Source organism: Myotis myotis, unplaced genomic scaffold, assembly GCF_014108235.1.
Source record: "Myotis myotis isolate mMyoMyo1 unplaced genomic scaffold, mMyoMyo1.p scaffold_m19_p_12, whole genome shotgun sequence".
Classification (NCBI taxonomy): Eukaryota; Metazoa; Chordata; class Mammalia; order Chiroptera; family Vespertilionidae; genus Myotis; species Myotis myotis.
In genome coordinates, this window is record NW_023416316.1 from 46,717,831 (window position 1) to 46,740,853 (window position 23,023).

The following is a 23,023-nucleotide window of genomic DNA, read 5'->3' on the forward strand; positions in this document are numbered from 1 at the left end:
TTAGTTTTTTCTTCTCAGGCTCCAATGTTGACTTCCCTCCTGGCTCAGTTTTTTGGCACTTTATCCATTCTCACTCTTTCCCTATAGCCCCATAATATCAAACATCCTCTATGCTATTAACTCACGCACTTCTATCTCTAGTTCTCACTTGACTCCAAAGTTCAAGACTTGTATATCCAACTACATACTTGACACCCTCACTTGGAGGATTATTAGGTACCCCAACTGTAATATGTTCAAAACAAAATCCTGATCTCTTACCCCTAAACCCAGATTTCTCCAGCTCAGGAAACGAGGCTGCCATTCACTACATGTTCAAGCCAAACAGCTTGATTTCTCCCTTGATTCTTCTGTCTTTTATCACCATATCCAATCCTTCAGCAAGTCCTATTGGCTCTACCTTCAAAACCTACCCTGGATCTAAACCCTCCACACCATCTGTCTCACCAGGGCTGCTGCAATCACCTACCTGGTTTTCCTGTTTCCATGCTTACCTACCGCTCAGTCTATTCTCAACACAGTAGCCAGAACTTCCTTTATAAAATGTAAGTGAGATCATATCAACCCTTTACTTAAAACCCTTCAGGAGTTCCCATCACACTTGAAATCTTTGAACTCCCTACTTCAGTCTCTCAGGACCTAAATGATCTGGCTGTACCAGAATCACATCCGTACCTATGCATTTGCTTTTACCACTTCTAGGCAAACTTTTCCTTAGATCTACATATGGCTAACCCCTCACTTAAATCAGAGAAGTGTTCTCTATATGCCCTTGCTAAAATACCTGAAACACCCTCTGAACCTCATTATTTTGCTTTGTCTCCTTCGATAGCACTTATTACCCCATGAAATTACATCTTAGGTATTTGTTGATTGCTGCTCCCATTAGATTATAAAGTGAGTGCAGTTACTGTGTCTTGCTCATGCGGGCACACAGCAGGTTCTCAAATACTTAGTAAAGTAACAATCCTCTGACTTCACAGAGTTTACATCTGGTGAATGATGACAGGGAAAATACCTTGGGCTCAAAAGACCTGGTATTCCATTTAAAGTCTGTTGTTTATTTTGCTTAATCTCACAATATGCTACTTTACATATTAGCCTTTCTTATGTACCAAGCATTGTACTAAATTCTGGATATATAATATCATATATAAAGTTTCTAAGAGGATAGTATGAATATTATCCCTCAGAGAAGGTAAGGCCCTTCCTCAAGATTCCATAGGTGATCACAGGAAAAATCTGGATTTAGTCTCTGATCCATCATACTTCCATTCTACATGATTAACCATTATGCTATGCTTTGTACTGCCTCTGTATGCCATTCTCTGGAAAATGGAGGAATTGAGCTAAAATGACCTCTAATGCTCCAATTCTACCTATCAAAATGGTTGTCACTTACAGTGCTAGAAATTTAATTTCTATACTAAATCATAAGAACTCTTTCACCTAAATTCAATTCAATGATAACTGGCCACAGACCTATGCAGAATATGTGCATACTGAGACCAGGTGCCATGTTAGGGAGGTGAGGCATGAAATGAGACATTCCACATGCCATTTCATCACCCACAGTACCCACATTATGAATTTCCCCCTCTAACAATTATAATTTAAATAAGAACTATGAGAGGTGACACATTTACAACCTGGAATTCTACCAAAGCAGAATACTTCAGTAAAACACATTCACCCTGGATCTTCCTCTATCACCAGAAAAAAACAGGGACCTGGCTTAGGCAGAAAGAACAAACTCCCTGCCTCAAACTTCCAATAACTGATTGTGCAGGATGGAGTGCCTCAGGTGGACTCCTCTTACAGTTTGACACAACTCTAAGAAAATGTTCTGAGACCCTCCAGCTAAATTCTGGAAAAGTATAAGAACTAAGAACAGGCACCAAAAGGTCAGAGTTGAAGGAAAGTGACTTTGTTTTTTTCTTCTATTGTAATATATATTAGGAACTGCCCATCTGTGAATCCCATACCATGGTTCTCACTGCCCATGCTACCTAACATATACAGCTTCAGGCCTACATTTTTTACACACACACACACACACACACACACACACACACACACACCCTCCTTATTAACCTCATGGTTCTTGATTATGTAAAGGACAGATATCCACTATGAGAATGATGTATAGTTATTTCACTGAAAAGTATTATAAGTAGTAAAAATATCCTGATACAACTCAAAGATTATAAAGAGTTATTTGGAAAACAAACTATGTATCTGTATACAACTTTACTACTGAATGAGCCAAAATTATTCCTTTGTTCTAAATTTAACCAAAATAACATCAATTGTGGTATTTAGCAACACTCAGAACCCAATTCAAAATCACTTTTGACTCTAAATACATACATTTTATGAACCTGCTGGTAAGTGCTACATATTACAATACAACCCACATATGTAAAAGCTTCAAGGACTCAATTCTTTTAAAAGTATCAAGGCTTTGGAAAATGTGGGTGGGAGAGGAGAAAAAGGAAAAAAGGAGATTGTCTGAAGGTAAAAGAGAGTGTCATTGCTCAGAGAATAAGAGTAAAGGCTGTCCCCTTACACATACACCTACCCATGCTCCCTCCTTAACCTTATAATGAGGTTAAGCCAACACAGCACATCTTCCATCTTCTAAGCTGGAAGCATTTCTGCTAGACTTTTCCAGTTCCTGGGTATTTTCTGCTCTCTAGACTCCAGGGCCCCAGTATTTAGATCAACCATGAGTCTACAGATCAACTATCTATCAACTGGGAAAGTAGACAACCCCTTAGGAGCAAGCGAAGCTAAGAGAAGGGGCTATCCTCTCTGGCTAAATCCCCAGAGATGAAATGACTTGTAAGTAGTGTTTTGCAAGTAGTCCTGGCAAGACTGACTTCTGGGTGCAAAAAAATAAAAATTCAGCCAAAAATGTAAATTAAGACTACAGCAAGCCCCACAGTGCCCTAAGGTTTGAAGAAAGTGAATCTTTAATCTCTGTTCCTTGACACTCCCGGCTAATTAGCTATCAATAGCATCAATGGCATTACCACTTCCAAGTCTGTGTCTGACACATGGTAGGAAACAGACGGCTAATTCATTCTGCAAGTCCGGCTTCAACTCTAGCTCCCGGTTCCTAAAAGGTGACCAGGCTCCTTACAAATCATAAAACAATAATCAAAATCATTTCAGTCAACTTCCTCATTTTACAAAGAGCCCAGATTGATAAAGTGACTCTCCTAGAAATCTCTAAGGAAGTTAGTGGAAGACCTGGGTTTTGAGCTTCATTCTCTTAATCCCTAAGCAAGTATTTCTGATATAGCATTGCACTGCTGAAAAAATGAATTGATTTGCTATCCATCCATAGGTAAATAAGAACGCAGGCTTAAAATTATTTACACACACACACACACACACACACACACAGCCAATTTGGCTTACTGGTTAAAAGCATATACTTTGGAGACAAACTGGCTAGTTTATATCCCTGCTATGCCACTTACTAGCTATAGTACCTTGGGCAAGTAATTCAACCACAGCTGTTTCCTCATCTATAAAATGGAAGGAACAATAACAAAAACTATCTTGATGGTATCCACTTCCTTAGGTTTTGAGGCAACTTAAATGAGATATGTCTTATTAATGTGTTAAAATGGGATATCAAGCACTTAAATTGGTTACCACTTCCAAAGTGCTATGCATTAGTTATCATTATTTTGTAAAATTTGATTAAAACTAAAGAAATCATGAAAAGGAGGTAATAGTCTCACATCGCTTGATTTCTCTGGGTTTGTTCTGAATACTTTTCAAAGATACAAGCTTCATTTGATACACACATTTTGAAAGGAATTCAATAGTATGGTTTAGTATACTTTGCCTAGTAATTAGTGTAATTATTCTAGGCAATTTGATAAGAATAAAAAGGGGAAAGGTCCTATTGGTTTTCAGACCTAGTCCAAAACTTTTGTTCTGATAACTGTTATTGATTTGACATCTGTCTAGAGTTCTCCCAGGTCTGTAATAATGCTTCACAGAGAGCAGGAGATCATACTTGTTGGTTTGATTCTGGAGAAGCCACTGGAAGGACAATTTTTCCAGCTCTCAAAGGTACCAGTACCAACTGAGTAGCAAGTCCTCAGAGGTCTGGATCCCAGATCTGTGGGCTCCTCCTCCAAGCTTCTAGGTTCTGGTAACTTCCAAGAACTTCTTCCTTTTGATCTTCCAGCCCCAACGCAATAGATGCTCCCGCAATTATTATTTGCATTACCTCAGCATTCTCTTATTTCATCTTTTTCAGTCCTTCAATTCCTGCTTCACAAATTTCTGTTATTAGATGATCTTGTTAAAGTAACTGAAGTGGATTCTCTTTTCCTGACTCCATCTTAGCTGATACACCAGTGGATGGACATTTAGTCCCTACTTTTTCACACTACACAAAATCACCCCTTATCATTAATATTGGCAGATACATGCCCTAGAGCCCTCCCAGTGTTCCTCCCCGGCCCCAATCGTGCATTGGTGGGGTCCTCGGCCTGGCCTGCGCCCTCTCAAAATCCGGGACCCGTCGGGGGTTGTCAGAGAGCTGGCTTTGGCCCAATCCCACAGGCCAGGCCAAGGGACCCCACTGGTGCATGAATTCGTGCACCAGGCCTCTAGTTAATTTATAATGACAGAGAGCCAATTAGTGATTGCCTGGGAATGGGGGAAGGAAATAGCAGCACTAATTCTTCACCTGAAACATGTTAAAATGCCCTTATGTCCTTCAAAGGAAGTTCTTCTTAATGTCTATTTTCAATTTACCCACTTGAGATACTTGAGATAGGAAATCTTCTCTTAGTTTGCTGTCAATATAAGTGAAAGATGTACTCCACACTGCCCATACATATTCTATGCCATCTGCACCTAGTATGTGACAAGACCTGTCCCATCAGTTTTGATATGAAATTTCTTATAATACCTACTGCCCATTTTTTCTCTTTCCTTTTGATATGCAAAATGAGTTTCCAACTATAAAAGACACCATCAAAAAGCATCTGTGTATGAAGATATATCTCTCTAGTGCAGCGGTTCTCAACCTGTGGGTCGCGACCCCTTTGGCGGTCGAACAACCCTTTCACAGGGGTCGCCTAAGGCCATCCTTCATATCAGCTATTTACATTATGATTCGTAACAGTAGCAACATTACAATTATGAAGAAGCAATGAAAATAATTTTATGGTTGGGTCACAACATGAGGAACTGTATTTAAAGGGCCAGAAGGTTGAGAACCAGTGCTCTAGTGTATAAAAAAACAGGGGGAAAGTTGCCTCTGGGCACTTTTGCTTATCTATGTATATAATAAAAGCCCAAGAGACCATTATGGTGGAATGACCAGAACAACCAGAATGACCAGTCACTATGACGCACACTGGCCACTAGGGGGCTCAATGCAGGAGCTGCCCCCTGGTGGTCAGTAAGCTCTCACAGGGGGCACCCCACTCAGCCAAAGGCCAACCTCATAGCTGGTGAGTGCAGTGCCAGTGGTGGGAACCTCCATGGCAGCACTAAGGAGCAGCGAGCTGAGCAGTAAAAGCAGCGAGCAGGCAGGCAGTAAGGAGTGAGGGATCCTGAATTGCGAGAGGAATGTCCAACTGCCGACTTAGGCCCGATCAGGGGAATCAGGCCTATGCTGGCAGTCAGACATCCCCCGAGGGGTCCTGGACTGTGAGAGGGTGCAGGCCGGGCTGAGGGACAAGCCCCCCCCCGCCCCGAGTACACGAATTTCATGCACTGGGCCTCTAGTTAATTTAATAAAAGCTTTTATATATAAATTGTAATATATTATAAATAATATATAGCTGTATATAGAATATATAGCATTTATGGTACATTATATAGCATCTATAATATATATAATTTCACAGGCTTTATATACTTACTAGAGGCCGGGTGCACGAATTCATGCACCTGACCTACAGGATGGGGCCAAAACCTGCTCTCCAACATCCCCCAAGGGATCCTGGATTGTGAGAGAGTGCAGGCCAGGCCAACGGACCCCACGGTGCATGATCAGGGCCGGGGAGGGATGCAGGAGGTTAGCCAGCGGGGAGGGACTGCAGGAGGGCTCCAGGGCGTGTCTGGCCCATCACGCTCAGTCCCAATAGGCCAAACCCCAACAGCAAGCTAACCTACCAGTCAGAGTGTCTGCCCCTTGGTGGTCAGTGCACGTCAGAGTGAGCGGTTGAGTGGCTTTAGCCTATCATTAGCATATTACATTTTGATTGGTTGAACGGCCAACCAGACGACCAGACACTGAGCATATTAGACTTTTATTATATAGGTTTTTATTAGACTTTTTATTATATAGGATAGGTTACTAATTACATACCATATACTATATTAAATTTAATTACAAAAATTCATTTATTGTTGTCAATAAACCATTATGTATGTAAGTTATTGCTTTTTAACGTTTCTTTCTCTCTTCATATTTAATTATGAGGTCCCTAAAGGAGCTCATAGATATATGTGTGTGGGTGTGTACTATATATACAGTGGGGCCCTGACTTACGAGTTTAATTCATTCCATGACAGAGCTCATAACTCAAATTACTCGCATGTCAAATCTTAAAGTGAATGAGTGAGACACGTGATGCTGGGCTGATGTTGTGGCGTTCACTGTGACGTTCGCTGCGCCAACTAGTGGTGGGGTATCTGAAGCTGGCTTGTAACCCAAATTTTAGCTCGCAACTCAAAGCAAAAAATTGGCCGAGAGACGGCTCGTATCTCGAAAAACTCATTAGTCGGGACACTCGTAAGTCAAGGCCCCACTATATGTATATATATCCGTATCAGCTAATTGTTTTACATAGAGAAGTTCTTAAAATACAATCAGAAAAGAAAAAAGAATTTGACTTACAAAACACATCTAATTTATCGTGTAAAATAAATGTATGTGAAGCCTAAGGTATATAAGAACAAAGGCTAGAATCAAAAATATAAAAAGTACACCTGTGCTATGTAGTTTAAGAGCTGAAGAAAGGGGACCATCTTCATCTTTCATTTTGCCACTTCCTTACCCCCAAAAAAATTCCACCAAGAACAACACCTTTCTTTGTCTTAAGGTTCTGACCCAATTATAAAACAAACACCTCTGGAAATTATAATACTTTAATCAGTTGATCAGCTCTTACTGAAAGCAGATTTAGATTTAGATCAGTGGAATTGGAGGATGCTGCCCCCTAAGAGACATTTGGAGATTCTAGGGGTCTTCTGGGTTGTCAGCATTACTGGCATTCAGTTGTGAAAGCAAGATGACACACAGCCCTACCCACAAATAATTATTTCACATCCCACATGATTTTTAAGTCCCACGAGAAATTCATGTAGGTAAAAATCTGTTTATAATTATAAATTTAGAACGCAAGTCCATTTTATTTTCATGATTCGTATTTACACTAATGAAGTTACAGTACAAATCAAAGGAAGACTGATGAAAAATTTCTGCCAAAACTGGCAGAAATATCATAAAATATTGTCCATCATTTCAAAAAATATCACTCAAAGCAAAACAACTAGATATCTGAGTGATCAGTATAAACAACAAATACAATTCTGAATCATCAGAATTTTAGCTAATTCCACACTTAGGTGCCAGCTTATCCAACTACTTCATTATGTCTTCCGGCATAGTGTGCTGGAACATTTTCATATTTAAATGCATATTATTTTTACTATAAATTATGTTCCTTTTTATTCCCTTATATTGCAGTTATGAGAATATATTGATTTTTAAAAATTATGTGCATAGATAGATAACACTGTCTATGAATCTTGTTTGAGAATAATAAAAAGGGCAATAAAGAACAGGGCCGTGAAACAGAGGTTTAGATAAAGGGCAGGAAAAGAGCAGAAAAGAATATCTGGTGGGAACAAACCATTGAGAAGAAAAGGTGGGGGGGGAGTGATGCCTGGCAACAAGCCCACAGAAGGTAGTTGATGAATGCTTAAAGATGAATTGTCTTTGTTTAACTCTTTTAGGCATAAAATGCCACACCAGTGTTTGTCATGGCTCATAGGAGTTAGCCTGGTGCATGGAAGGAACAGGGGCAGTGGGATAAGATATACCTGCACCCAAACCCTGGTTTTTTCTCTTAGGAGTCATGTAAACTTGGGAAAATAATTTAATTTCACTTCTCTGAATGTTGATTTCCACATGTGTAAATGGATGTCATTTTAAAAACCTTACAAGTTGGCTGTCCTGAATTTTTAAGCCTATCACCATGTCTGGCATATCACAGGTCCTCAATAGAGGTTAATTTCTGCCCTTCTGCTCCTAGATATTGCCTAGACAATAATTGTATTAGTTATCTATTACTACGTAACAAATTACCACCAATTTAGTGGCTTAAAACAACACACTGTGAGCTCCCTGCAGATATACATATACACACATATATCATATATATATTATATATTATGTATATATAATATATATATGTATATATCCATATCAGTTGATTGTTTGACATAGAGAAGTTCTTAAAATACAATCAGAAAAGAAAAATAACTGAAGTGGATTCTTATCTCAGTTTCTGGGTCAGAAATCTGAGCATGGCTGAGGTGGGTCCTCTGCTTCAGGGTCTCTCACAAGGCCACAATCAAGGCGTCAGCTACAGCTAAAGTCTCATCTGAAGGTTCAACTGGGGAAAGATTTGCTTTGAAGCTCACATGGCTGTTGGCAGAATACAATTTCCAGAAGATTGTTGGCCAGAGGCCTCCCTCAGTTACTTGCCACATGGGCCTTTCCAACATGGCAAACAAACCGAGAAGTCTGACAGCAAGACAGGAAGTCAAATCTTTTGCAATCTAATAATGGAAGTGACATTTCATCATCTTCATCATGGTTAGAAGCAAGTCACTCTATCCAGCCCACACTCAAAGGGTGGAGATACTATACAAGGGCATGAATTTCAGGAGAGGGGAATGGTGGAGGGGCATCTTAGAGTCTGACTGTCACAATAATAAATGGATGGTTGTACAGAATTTCCTTCTATATAAGTGGAAAACTTACCTGAGCCAAATATGTAGAGAAAATATGTTTTCAACACCCAATCCATGTACCCCAAATTTTAAAAATTTAACTCACTGATTAATTGTATATGGTTTATATCTGATAGATTCTTATTAAAACCATTCCTAAAAGCCAGTATTAAAATCGTAAGTGGGTTATCTTTAATTATATGACCCAAGGCAATAAGAAACACCTATGCTGAAAATTTTCAAATCTGACAGCCAAATTATTTCAAATTACTGTTGTTCAACATGACATCAAACAGAAATCATTGGTCTGCATACTTAAACCCTGGAAACCCTCCCCTTTACTAAACTCTAAACACAAAATAAAACTAACATTTTAATGGATCACCCATTAAATGCTTTTTTTTATCCTTTTATTGAATCCCATATCTAAGAACAAAAATCTGGATTACCTTTTTAAATGTGTTACCTTATAAAACACAGTGGTAATTACTGTATCCTTCTCTTTTCTGTCACATACCCTACATGACTTCCACCAAAACCACTATCTTAAGCAAGTAAGGAGGGGCACATCCTATATAATAAAGAACCAATATGCTGCCAAAACCAGTTTGGCTCAGTGGATGGAGCGTCGGCCTGCGGACTGGGGGGTCCCGGGTTCGGTTCCGGTCAAGGGCATGTGCCAGGGTTGCTGGCGCGTCCCCAGTGGGAGATGTGCGGGAGGCAGCTGATCAATGTTTCTCTCTCATCGATGTTTCTGACTCTCTATCTCTCTCTCTTCCTCTCTGTGGAAAATCAATAAAATATATTTAAAAAAAAAAAAAAGAACCAATATGCTAATTAGATTGAACAGCAGAATGACCATCTGGACAACCTTCCAGACGAAGCCAGGGCTGTGAGGGCTGGCTGAGGCTGCGAGGGGCTGCGAGGGCCAAGCCCCTTGCAAGAATTTCATGCATCAGGCCTCAAGTTTTACATAAATCAACACAGACACCTCAACAATTTATTTGGCAGTGTTTTGTTGTTGTTTGCTTCAGCTCATTGCTCTTTACAAAATAAATATGTACCAGACTAGAGGCCTGGTGCGCGAATTCATGCATGGGCGGGGTCTGGCCAGCCCGCCCTGATGGGGGCCCATCGGGCTGGGCCGGTGGGGGTGAGGGGCCATGGGCAGTTGGTCGGCCAGCCCTGCACCCAATCAGGGTGTTGGGGGACAATTGGGGGCGGAGCCGGCCAGGGAGTGAGGGCTGATTGGGGCCCGGATCAGGCTGGTTGGCTGCCACCAGTCATTCTGGTCGTTCTGCTGTTCAGATCGCTGGGCTTTTAAATATATAGATACTACACCACCACACATAGGAGAAATTATGATAGACATACTGGCTTTTTCAGGAAATTATCCTCACTTGCCAAGAACCTAGCCTTTTGAGGCAAACCCTGTGCCCAAAACAAAACAATAACCTATAGAAGTATTTAGGGCTCTGAAGTCAGAAAGACATGGGTTAAAATCCCCTTGCATTCTTGGTCAAGTTTCTTAATCTTTCTAAGCCTCTTTTTTCTCATGTTTTCAATGGGGATACTTCATAGGGCTAGGAGGGATTAAGATATGAAAAGCTAAGAACAGTAGAAAATAGAAAGTGCTAAATAATTGCTAGCTGCTTATTTTCAACCCCAGAAACTAATGCATTTTTACTTAATGATATAGGAATAATCACTCAAGGGTCCCAATAAATAATTTTGCTATTAACGTCTATGGGGCTAATCCTTCCTGACAAGTACATTGAACTACTTTACCTTAAAGCAGTTGGATAATATTCTGAATCTAAATACAATTAAACTTTCTGCTAAATATAAGGGTGACCCTGCATTCCAGTTCATCCAAGATAATCCCAGCATAATTATAATAGGGCTCCATTTCATTCTTGGAAAGTATCCTGATTTGGGTAATAAATTATAAGATCTCCCTATTTAAATAAAGTAAAATCTTTAGATGGAAGATAAACTTTTTAAATATGCTATTTCAGCTCAATGTTTGTTTAGTTTGGTTTACATTTTTTCCTCTCCAGCTTTTGAACCCTAAACTATAAAAATAGCATTTAGGGTTCTATATTCACCTATCAAATAGCTTTTCAAACAGCCTATACTGGGGAGTTATGACTAAGCTACAGGTTTTTATATAAAAGGACGAATAAATAATATAAAGAAATAGGGTAGTGTGTTGGGGCCATCTCACTCAGCAGCAGTTGCAGTGGTTTATGGAGATTCATACTGCCCAACATGGATTTGTAATCAAGGAATAATACTTTACATGCTCTGGCAGTTTGTATTATAAAATGAACTTTCACACTTACCATCTAATTTAACTTTCAAAAGCAAACACCATTTTCTGCTGCACATCTCATGTGCACCAAGACTACCACAGAAGCGGATTACTACCTAGAAAGCCAGCGTGTTGGCTCACAAGTCCTCTGATGTTCACAGTCTCCCTACCCAAGATCCCCAGTCCCTGCTAAAGCTGCTGGCCTCAGACTATTCTTAAGTAGCAAGATCCTACACCATAAGTCACATTTTCAACTTGTTTCTTATGTCAGAGCCAATTACAGACCTTCTATTTCTTTCATTATTCAAGTAAGGCAGCCATGAAAATAGTTATTAAATACAAGTCACCACCAATTTAGTCTTAAAATTTTATGGGTCAGAAGTAGAAAATTTATTCATATGCATGATATCTTCCTGCCTGGGTTTAAACAGAGACAGAGGCAAGGAAAGAAACTTGTGCATCTACTGATGTCACTCTGGTTGCCATCACACAAAGACCGCCTGGCTCCTGCCTGGGTTGGCAATGTCCTCCTGGCTCAGAAGGACGCATACTGTCAAGCACAATTTTCCAAAAAGGAGCAAGGACCCATTTCCTCAGGTCATGGATGAAAATGGCAGCTGAATAGGTTTGAATTTTTAAAGATACACTCTTTCACCCAACCATTGTGGCTCAGTGGTTGAGCATCGACCTAAGAACCAGGAGGTCATGGTTCAATTCCCAGTCAGGGTTGTGGGCTTGATCCCCAGTGGGGTGGGGTGGGGTGTGCAGGAGGCAGCCAATCAATGATCTCTCTCTCTCTCTCTCTCTCATCATTGGTGTCTTATCTCTCTCTCCTTCTGCCTTCTTCTCTGAAATCGATAAAAATATATTTTAAAAAAATCAAGGTATACTCTTTCAGGAATGTTAGAAACCATAAGCTCTAATGGGGAGAAAGGGCAAGACTTTTCAGCAAACTGAGCCTCAGCCTGTTCATCCCTAAAATGGAGCCAATTTACACTTGCCCTCCCTCCCAGGATGGTGCCTTTAATTAAATCATATGAGACCGAAAATATGCAAATTTGTAAGCTACAAAGTACCATATTGGTCCCAAAGCCATTGCTATTTTACAGTGTTAATATGCCATATGTAACTAACAACTGTTACATTTCAGCTTCATGTCCGAAAGCTTTTGAGGTGTATATAGGGAGCAGGGTGTGTTAATGGAATATATTCTTTTAAACATGGAATGTTATGAGATTGACAAATTGCTTTTATAACTGGAACAAATCATGCCTGCCATTCAGTAATACTTGGAAATCCATCATCAATTTGATTTACACCCAGCATCAATAAATCACACAAAGTGTACCCTGTGTAGTCCACAGAGTAAACAAAAGTAAACATTGTGTTTCACCTGCCTTGCTGGCTAGACGAAATGAAAACTCTGGCTACCTCAACTGGAATAATGCCTTTGGTCTCTGACTAGTTTGGTTATTTTTGGAACTTTTTACGAAATATTAACTTTATTTGCTCTAATTCTGCAGGAAGCCACATTGGAAGTGCAAGGAAATATAAATGATTAAAAGCAGAAGTGGGGAAAAAAGTAACCAAATATTTTGCCTCAACTTTCTTTACCTAATATATCAACTGCATCTCTTCAAAAAAGTGGAACCCCGATTGCTATTCTTATTCCACTTCTAACGTGACAACATTCAACACAGTTCATTCATGGGTGTTAGCAGGTTTTTTCATTGCCTGTTTTCCCAGGGAGAAGCATAAGGAAGAAATGGTATAGAAAAGTAAAAATCAGTGGCAGTAGTTTAAAATTTATGTTGTGGCAGTAGGGGAGGGGAGAGGTGGGCAATACGAAGCTAGCTGACCCACTAAAGAATAAAACTCTAACCTTTTGAATTAGCAAACCACAAGCAGTAAAAAAGAAAAATGAACTTGATGTACCATTTAAAGTACATCAGTTTTTAGAGCTCCCAGGTTCACACAACACATTATTTTTCTTAAACCACGTCTTTACAAGACACACCAGTCTTAAGTGACAACAGAATTTTTTAATCCCAATTAGTTTGGTGTCCTTTGTTGATATTCTGCTTTTTCTGACTAACAATAATGAATAACCCACAAAGTGCTAATGAATAACTAACTCCCTTTGTCTCCAAGGACAGCAGAGCCCAACAAGAAATGTCAGAGGCCCTGAAGTAAAAGAAAAAACCTTTACAATGAAAATCTTCCCAATTATGTAGGCCTACAGGTACTGCGAATGTGGGATTGTCTTAAATATTTAAATAGCTATGTCAAATGTGCTTAAAGTAGAGATCATAAAACTGATTTCCCACATGCTTTGAAAAAATGCATATCTGCCAGTCTAATCACAATTCATAACTGCTGAGCGGAAAGTAGGGAGGAATGTCATTATTGGTACAATATAACTGGAATTCTGTACTCACCAATCCTAGCAGGGCCAGGAAGTTGCCAACTGCAGAACGTCCTCCATGCTCACTCAGTGGCTCATAGAAATACAAACATTCTCATCTCAGCACACTACAATTTTCTATGTAGTAAGAAACCATTTTTAAAACTAATTTCTACTATCTTAAAAATGTAAAGCTAAAAAGTAACTTTTTCTCTATCATAGGGAAGAGCAAATAAATACACTGACATTGCTGAGAACCAGGGATCGTACTGAGGAAGTGTGAGGTAGAACTCTGTAATGTTGTATTTTAACTAGAACTCATTATCTTGTTCTGACATATTTCCTAATACTGTCTATGCACAGGGCCCAAAAGCAATGACACTCCTAAGTCAATACGAATAACCTTTCACTCAGTTTTCCAAATATCATTTCTCACTAAAAGGGACCTGGGCTGGTTCTGGGTCTGGGGCAGGAAGTGCAAATGGGCCTAGAATATTTGTTAATGTGTGAAAGCAAGGAAGTGTTTCCTGGGAACATATCAAAAAGAATATAGGAACTGACTTGAAGGGGTTCCCATGGCTAAATCTGGGACAATATGAGCATCAGAAAGAACAGTGACGATAATAAGTTACAGTGCAAAAGTTTTCGTTAAGTCCACAGTGACTCTCAATAAGAGAAGGGAAATAAACTCCTCTTTACAATAATAAGAATATCCACTAATACACATAGAGGAAATGCCAGAATCAGAAAACAAGGCAATAACTTATTCAAACAAGGATTATCAATGGATGCTATGAAAGCATATTGGAGAACAAGATTATTGATTAATTTTGAAAGGTAAAGTGTCTTTGGCAGTGCAGAGATCTGGTGACACCACCTTTGCCAGGTGATTAAAAGCAACATCACAAATAGTAGGACAAATGAGCATTCAGTGCTTCCTGGTGTAATGCAATGGGTGGTACACAAAACACCTATGTAGTACTCCTGCCAAAACTGTTTAACCTGAGCCCAATCATGATGAAATATTCAAACAAAGCAGATTGTATAACAAAACAGCTGACATGAACTCTAAAAATATCAACAAATTTGTCAGGAAATATGAAGAAAAGGCAAGGTTAGAGGGCTACTCTAGATTTAAGGAGACTGAAGAGACATCACCAAATGTAGTACACGATCTTTGCTTAGATCCTGGATCAAAAGAAAAAAATGGCTACAAAAATCATGTGATTATAAATGGGGGAAGAAAATAATAACTTATATTATAAGTAATGATAAATAAAATAAAATATAAAATAATATAAGATGAATTTGGTTATGACCTGCATTTTAATATATAACTATACAGGGTGTCTCAAAATATATATATACACACTTGAATAGCTGACAGCTCAATTTTGAAAATGAAATGTATTTTAACAAACACTGCCTTTATAATTATTCAACGTGTGTGTATACATTTTTGGGATACCCTATATATAAATAATACTATTGTAGCAAAGTTAAATTCTTTGGTTATTATTAATGGATTTTTATTATATAGCATGCAAGTTACCAACTTAGAAATTTGGGGATGAAGTTGTCATAATGTCTGCAACCTATTTAAAAGTGGTTCAACTTACTTGCAAGAAAAAGAGATATTAAAAGTGGCAAATGCAACATAATTTGATGAACGAGAATAGATCCAGAGATAAATGGTAGGGGAGGGGGAGGGTTAGAGAGCAAACAAAGGACTTGTATGCATGCATATTAGCATAACCAATGGACACATACACTGGGGTGGTGGGGACTTGCCCAGGGTGGGAATGGTTGGGGGGGGTCAATTGGGGAAAAAGGAGACATATGTGAAACTTTAGACAATAAAAAAAATTTTAAAAAGTGGCAAATGCTCAAAAGGAAAATACAATATAACAATACAAAATAATGTAAGATAAAATCTAACTTTTTAAAACAAGAAGATTCAAGAACAAAGAATGGGTTTTATTTAATACCAGAGGCCTGGTGCACAAAAATTTGTGCACACGGGGGGCAGGGGTTCCCTCAGCCCAGCCTGTGCCTTCTAGCAGTCTGGGACCACTCAGGGGCTGTCCACCTGCTGGCTTAAACCCACTCCCCGGGGGATCGGGCCTAAGCTGGCAGTCAGACATCCCTCTGGCAGCTGGGGAGCCCTCGGAGGATGTCCACTTGCCAGCGGGGAGCAGGCCTAAGCTGCAGTCGGACATCCTTAGTGCTGCTGAGGAGGTGGGAGAAGTTACCACCACCACCGCTGTACTGGCAGCCATCAGCCTGGCTTGTGGCTGAGCAGAGCTCCCCCTGTGGGAGCGCACTGACCACCAGGGGGCAGCTCCTGCATTGAGCATCTGCCCCCTGGTGGTCAGTGTGTGTCATAGTGACCAGTCATTCCCAGTAGTTCTGCTGTTAGGGTCAATTTGCATATTACCCTTTTATTATATAGGATAAGTTATGTATGATTGGCTACAGGGAACAGTTGGGTGGGACTCCTGGAAAATTCAATTAAAGGGACTATTTGGGGGGAATTGTCACTGTTGTCTTTTTTGCACTTTATCCTTCTTCCTTCCTCCTTCACCATTCTCAGAAGACAGACTTCAGCCCAGACAGTGTGGCTCAATGGTTAAGCGTCAACCTATGAACCATGAGGTCACGGTTCAATTCCCAGTCACGGCACATGCCCAGGCTACAGGCTCGATTCTCAGTGTGAGGCATGCAGGAGGCAGCCAATCAATGATTCTCTCTCATTATTGATGCTTCTATCTCTCTCTCCCTCTCTGAAATCAATAAAAAAATTATTTTTTTTTTAAAAAGAAGACAGACTTCATAGCAGGGGCTAGAGTGAGGCAGTTATTGTACAACCAAGAGAGAAAGACTAAGAGAAGCTCCATGATCTTGGGCATGACATCCCTGACCTTCCAACCACTAGCAGCATCACCTGCTCTGGCCTACTCTCTGTGTGAAAAAAATAAACTCCTGTGACAGAGGTTCCCAAATGTTCTCAGTTCATGGCATTCTTAATGTCTGTGATTTTCTTCATGGTGCCCCTAGGCCAAAAGGAACACCCAACACCTATTTATTAAGTAGTTAGTCAACAACTTAATAGTATTTGTGTGCTCACAACTTGTTAACTGTTTGGAAAAAAATATTACACATAAATTAAAAATAAAAATATTTTTATTTCATTGTTAACCACAATTATAATGAGATGTGTTCCAATTGTGCCCCCTACTACTTCTCAAGTCTTAGAATCAGATTGGATTCCACCACCTTCATCTCCTATTCCAGATTGTCCTTCCTAAAATGAGTGGGCCTCATCCAATCAGTTGAAGGACTGAACAGAACAAAAGCTTGACCCTATACCAAGTATGAGTGAATTCTTTCCTGAATAACTAGCTGTGAACTGGAGCATTGGCTTTTTCCTGCCTTTGGGTTGAAATTGAAACATCATTAATGGATCTCAAGTCTGCTGGCCTTCTGGAGGGAACTACTTCATTACCTCTCCTAGTTCTAGCCCTTCAGAGTTGGACTACAACTAAACCTTCAGCTCTCCCGAGCCTCCAGCTGGCATCCTGTAGATCTTGGGACCAGTCAGCCTCTATAATCACATGAGTAAGTATATCTTGTTAAATAAATCATGTGAGCAAGTATATCTTTTTATATGTCATTTTAGATGGATAGATAATACATATATTCTATTTCAGACATATAGTTATACCACCTATTGGTTCTGTTTCTCTAGAGAACCCTAACTAATACACCCCACAAAGTAACAGGTTATTTGGTACTTATTCCTCTGGGTCATGGCATCCTATCTAATAAAAGGGTAATATGCAAATTAACCATCACTCTGTCACAAAGATGGCGGCGCCTAGTCCTTTAAGTCCCACCTACCCCTGGAGTCCCTCAGTCCCGGGAATCGGGGGACAGCCACTGAGAGCAGGCCAGCACAGCCTGGTGGAATGCTTGCTTCATCACCGCGCCCAGCTCGGGCCAGCCTCCCAGAGCCAGAGCGGACACAGACAGGGTCAGGGGGCCAGCCCACAGCCTCCGTGGCCAAGCACAGGCCTGGAGAGGAGACAGCAGGCCCGCCTCCTGCAGAAGCAGCACAGGTCCCTCCCACCTCCCATGGAATCTGTGCAGGTCCCTCCCAGCTCCCACGGAATGAACGCGGGTCACTCCCGCCTCCTGTGGAAGCAGCACAGAAGCAGCAGGCAGCCTCCTGCACATGATATCGCGCGATGAGCTACTAGTAGTTAATAATCCATGAAAAGGCAACAACAAAGCCAGGGAGACATGTTAACCTCAAGCTTATTACCTTACTCCCAAGGTTAAAACCCTTCCACAGCTCATCAGTGTCCTCAAGACACATCTAACTTCATTCGTGTATCAACCATGACCCATCATCTGGCTTCTGCTTATTTTTCTCAGTCTTATCTCTTATCATAGTCTTTGTCCCCTCCAATGTGGATCCAAGTGAAAGTCCATGAAATGCATATGATCTCTCCCCTCCAGGTTTTGAGTATGCTTTTCTCCCTACCCAGAATAACTTCCAGACAGCCCTCTCACATGCACACGTGCACACACATACTTACAGTCATAGGACATACACATTGCAAGACTAGCTCCTTATCCTTCAAGTGTCTGACTAGATATCTTACTCTCCTCCCAGATCCACTTATCAAGCACTAACTAGGAACCCTTCCAAATATTATCATACAACCCTGAGTGTATCCCTGCCAGAGCTCTAAATGTGCTTTAACTGTCCATTCATTTGTCTGAATTCAACTCCTTGAAGGCCATAACTATGTATGACTGGCTATTGTATCCCCCAAACAGTGGCTCACCTATAATATATGCTCAAAAATTATTTGTTGAGTAAGTGATTAGATGAAGTTTAAATAGTCTCAGATCACCATTCTCATCCTGTTATTGGTTTAGTTTAGGAACTGTCAACCAAGATCTGAAAAGAGACACATTCAGCCACTCCTGGCACCATCCAGACCACTGGTCGTATCCAACCTGCAAGGCCAGGGGGGATAATAAAATGTTTTTTCCTGACCCTTTATCCATGCCCATGCATGCCCCAGTCATGAAGATCCAGAACAAGCACTATAAGCTTGGAAGCTGAGCAAGGAGCCAGAAAATTGAAAAGAGAAGAATCTGAAAACTTGAAGCACTTTTTAAAAACTGTTATAACTACTCTGGTCACCATCAACATAATATTCCCAAACTCTTTATTGACTGGCAATGAAGTTACTTATTCTTCCTAGACTTTAGTTCCCTAATCAGCTGAGCATAAAACTCAAGGTTGTTATAAGGAATAACTTAAATGTATTGGCAAGCACTAACACAGTGCCTGACATAGATGAGTTATAATATAATAAATGCAAATTATTAATATTATCACGATTATTACTGCCAGTCAGAATTTCAAACATAAGTACATATAAAAGCAAGCTACAGTTCACTAGTCAAGCATGAGCTGAAAGACTTTACTGGTACTGGGCCTCAGTCCCTAAAAATACAAACACACGAGCTTGACATTGAAGAACTTCACTTGCCTCACCATGAACATAGCAACCTGACAATGACAGAGCTATTTTGGATGTAGCCCCCAGGGAAAGTTTATCCTATATTTACACTTAAATCAGTATCTCTAAGAAATAAAACCAACAAACCTAAACCTAAATAGATAAAAAAAAAGAAAAGAAAAAAGTTATACATATATGAAGTGTTGTTGTTTTTTAAATCTATCCATTTATACCAACTTCTCCATACACAGAAATACATAGACACTAAAACAAGCAACCTTGTGGTTACTTGCCTGATATAAATAATTATTCACCATTACTGGGTGAATTATGAGTTAACTTGGTGAATGGCTATTCACATGCTGCTAGTAATTTTATTTGGAGGTATAAACATTTAAAACTGAATGCTAAAAATACCTAAAGTAATATATAATTGTGCTAATTTATATAACAAAGCTATATTTTACATGGGGTACATACTCTTTCTATACTAGCCCAAACACACATATCATGTGCAATATAATCTTGTTAAATATCAGTTTCTACAGACAGCATGTCATTCAAATAATTTGCCAATCTACAACAATTATTCTTTAATTTAAAATATGGTAATTAGGGAGCATTTGAGATCTTGCTTCCTGGAAATTATCATCAGTTTTGGCCCAAATAAACTCATAAAAATTCAAAAAAAATTAAATTAAATAGATAATGTAAAATATAAAACATTATTGAACTAAATAATTCTCTCTGAATTTCAAATTAACCAGGCTTTCTAGTTCTCCACAAGCACAAAAAATACATCTTTTCATTATTTCCTCCTAGCTTCCTTCTCTCTTGTTAATAACTGTATCAGAAAAATTACAGGTTTTGCTCTTGAATAATTTTTTATCATTTCTATGTATTAACTCCTCATTTTATGAAATGTCTCCTTTTTATCTTTTTTCCTTCCAAGTACCACCTTTCTGCTAGCACCCAACTAGCATAATGATAGTTCCAGCCATCCTTAGCTCTCCTCTATGGCCTGCAGAATCTAGCCCTTGGGGAGCCAGAGCAGAGCTTTGTATATCCAGAGGGTAGGATCTTGCTAAACTTTGCCCTTTCCCTTTCTCCACTATCACCATCCCACCTCCCTGTTTCTGAACTTTCTATCTTGCCTTCCACTCTGTTTCACACTTCCATGAGATTTCACACTTACTCCTGTGGCCTCCTAGTCCTCACATACATGTACATATCCTCCCTCTTCCCAAGCGAGTTACATATCATTATAAGACCATCAGCTTTGGCCCTGGCATTGAGTCGTGTATTTTTCCATAGGATCTTCTGGGAGAAGGGACTAGGGGGAGAAAAAAATACTTTCCACTTTTAAAAGATCCCAGAAAGACAATCCTACCTTTCCCAGGATTTGGAGGAAAAGGACTTCCAAACTCCTTCTGCTTTGGCATTAAAGTGTGTGGCCCTGACATGCCTCCGGTCTGGGTGACCTGGAATCGTGACTTCCCATTGGTGAGCACTTGTCTCCTGGGGCTCAAGGCGGGCAGATGGATGGGGCTCTCAGCCATGTTGCTCTGAGGAACCATCCCTCCTCCCAAGGGCATCTTGAGATGGAGACTGTTAGCAAGGCTTCCAATACCAGGGCTTGGTGCGCTGCCACAGGACGAGGGGCCAGGAGTCCCCGAGTGGGCTCGGATGGGAGGAATGTGTTGGCCACTGACCATCCCAGGCCCCTGTGGGGTTCCTGATATCCGGTGGAGATTCATGCTGCATGACCTTCCATTCATTTTGAAAAAACCTGTGGCCAAGATGGTCAAATATCCAATGGCACTAATGACTCCTTTCAGGCAAAGTCCAATAAGTTATCCATGGTGTGGGTTTTTAGCCTGTTTAAAAAAATAAATGCAGGCATTTTTAAAAGTAAAATGGAAAATAAGTTACAGTGAGTTTTCAACCTGTGTAGCTTTCACCTCAGGAAGAAAAGAAGCACTCTTAGCAAAACGGCCTTTTATGTAGAGCAGGGTCATCAAATACATGGTTCACTGGCAGGCACTTTCCCCTCCTGCATTCATGGTAGGCATGGATTATGGATCACTGCATTGTTTTGTTTGCCATTGAGCCCTTCTCAATATAGTGCTCTTGGCAACTACAACCAACCTACTGGTGCCAGCTTGCAAAATGAAACTTATTTTGCTCCCTAGAGGATCTGTCTGTACTAGTTCACTTCTGCAACAGTGAGTCTTGGAAAACCCAAAAGGCATCACCTTCATGAGCTGTAAGAGCATTGCTTCAGTGACTCCAGTAAACAAACTAATGGCAGATCTGGCCTCTAATTGAGATTATGAGGACATTAAACCACCTCTGATTTTCACTCATAGAGCAAGTATTTCATAGTCCCTAGATTCACAAAAGATAAAAATATGGGCCTGGGACTCTCACAAAGGCCTCATACATCCACATACCCAATATTCAGAGCAGCATTAGAATTTTGGTTCCATACTGATCCTGAGTTATAGAAATGGAAATAGGACAATACTCTCACCTTCCATTAATGTCCTAGAAAAGGAAAAGGCTGTGAAATATGCTTTATAGAAAGTATAAGGAAAGAAAAGCCCTTTAAAAGATATGTTCATCATGCACCAAACATGGTAAATCAACCATAGTTCCATAAAGCTTCCATCTGCAATCCCACTACCCCCTTTCTCAAGTACCAGAGGAGAACCAAAAGTACTGACATGATCACAGAACATCATCATCCATCTGTATGCAATAATGTCAGTATTCCCTGGTTATATTGTTAGGAAAAGCCCTTCTTCCTTGATCAATGGCTCCCAAAAATGTACGTACAATCAATGAGGTGACTAAGTACCACCACTCCTAATGAATGCAGTCTGTTTTCTTTTACATAGACATGACAGTTTTGGAAAAAAGCCACAGTTGAACCAACAGAGGAATATGGACGGAGTATAAGCAGTAGTGGCCAAATATCCCCAACTGAATGATTTCTACTCTTTCTGAAGGACCCACTCAATGTCGTAGTCAAATATTTCCAACTCAACTCCCAAATGAATGGCCCCACCAATCATCAAAGACAGAATATCAAGAAAGGCAAACTTTTCATGAAAATTTTTTTTCTTTTATCATTTTAGAAAATCAAAAATATTTCATTTTCAAGTCAAGCACTCACTGTGCCTTCTGCAAAGTTGACTATGTGTGTCCATATGTTAAAGAACTTCAAAAATTACTAACAATATAAAATTGGAAAGGTTCCCCTCATCTCTATCAATTCTCTATTTTATTAACAATTCTAGCCTTGGTCCATGTAGTTCAGTGGTTAGAACATCAGCCCATGCACCACAGGGTCACAGGTTCAATTCCTGGTCAAGGGCATGTACCTGGGTTGCAGGTTCAATCCCCAGCCCTGGTCTGGGCAGGTGCAGGAGGCAATCAATTGATGTGTCTCTCTTACATCAATGTTTCTCTTCCCCCACCCCACCCAACTCTCTCTAAAAAGCAATGGGAAAAGTATCCTTAGAAGAAGAATGAAGAACAAAGAATTCTATCAGTCTGTCACATTTAATACTTCCATGCCATGTAGTCCTCAGAGACACTTCTAGGTCTTGTTCCTGCCCTTCCCTTCACTACAGTTTTCGAGAATGAACAAATATGTCCAGGCTTATCCAAACCTGTATCATTTAAGTTCATTATGAATAATAAGAAATGAACCCTGGTATCAGGCCAGTTGTAAGATTTCTTTTTTTTTTTACA

General features: G+C 40.0%; 1 protein-coding gene across 2 annotated transcripts in view; it reads right to left on the reverse strand.

Moving 5' to 3' along the window:
* Positions 1-23,023, reverse strand: part of GLIS3 (GLIS family zinc finger 3) — a 451,227-nt gene that overhangs the window by 417,011 nt on the left and 11,193 nt on the right. Inside the window, exon 2 of one of the 2 annotated variants that reach the window (XM_036331014.1) lies at positions 20,655-21,141. The exons of the other annotated variant lie outside the window; for it this stretch is intronic. Coding sequence (XP_036186907.1) covers positions 20,655-21,042 — 388 coding nt within the window. The 5' untranslated portion in view covers positions 21,043-21,141. The remainder of the gene's footprint in view (positions 1-20,654; positions 21,142-23,023) is intronic. 2 annotated transcript variants of the gene reach the window in all.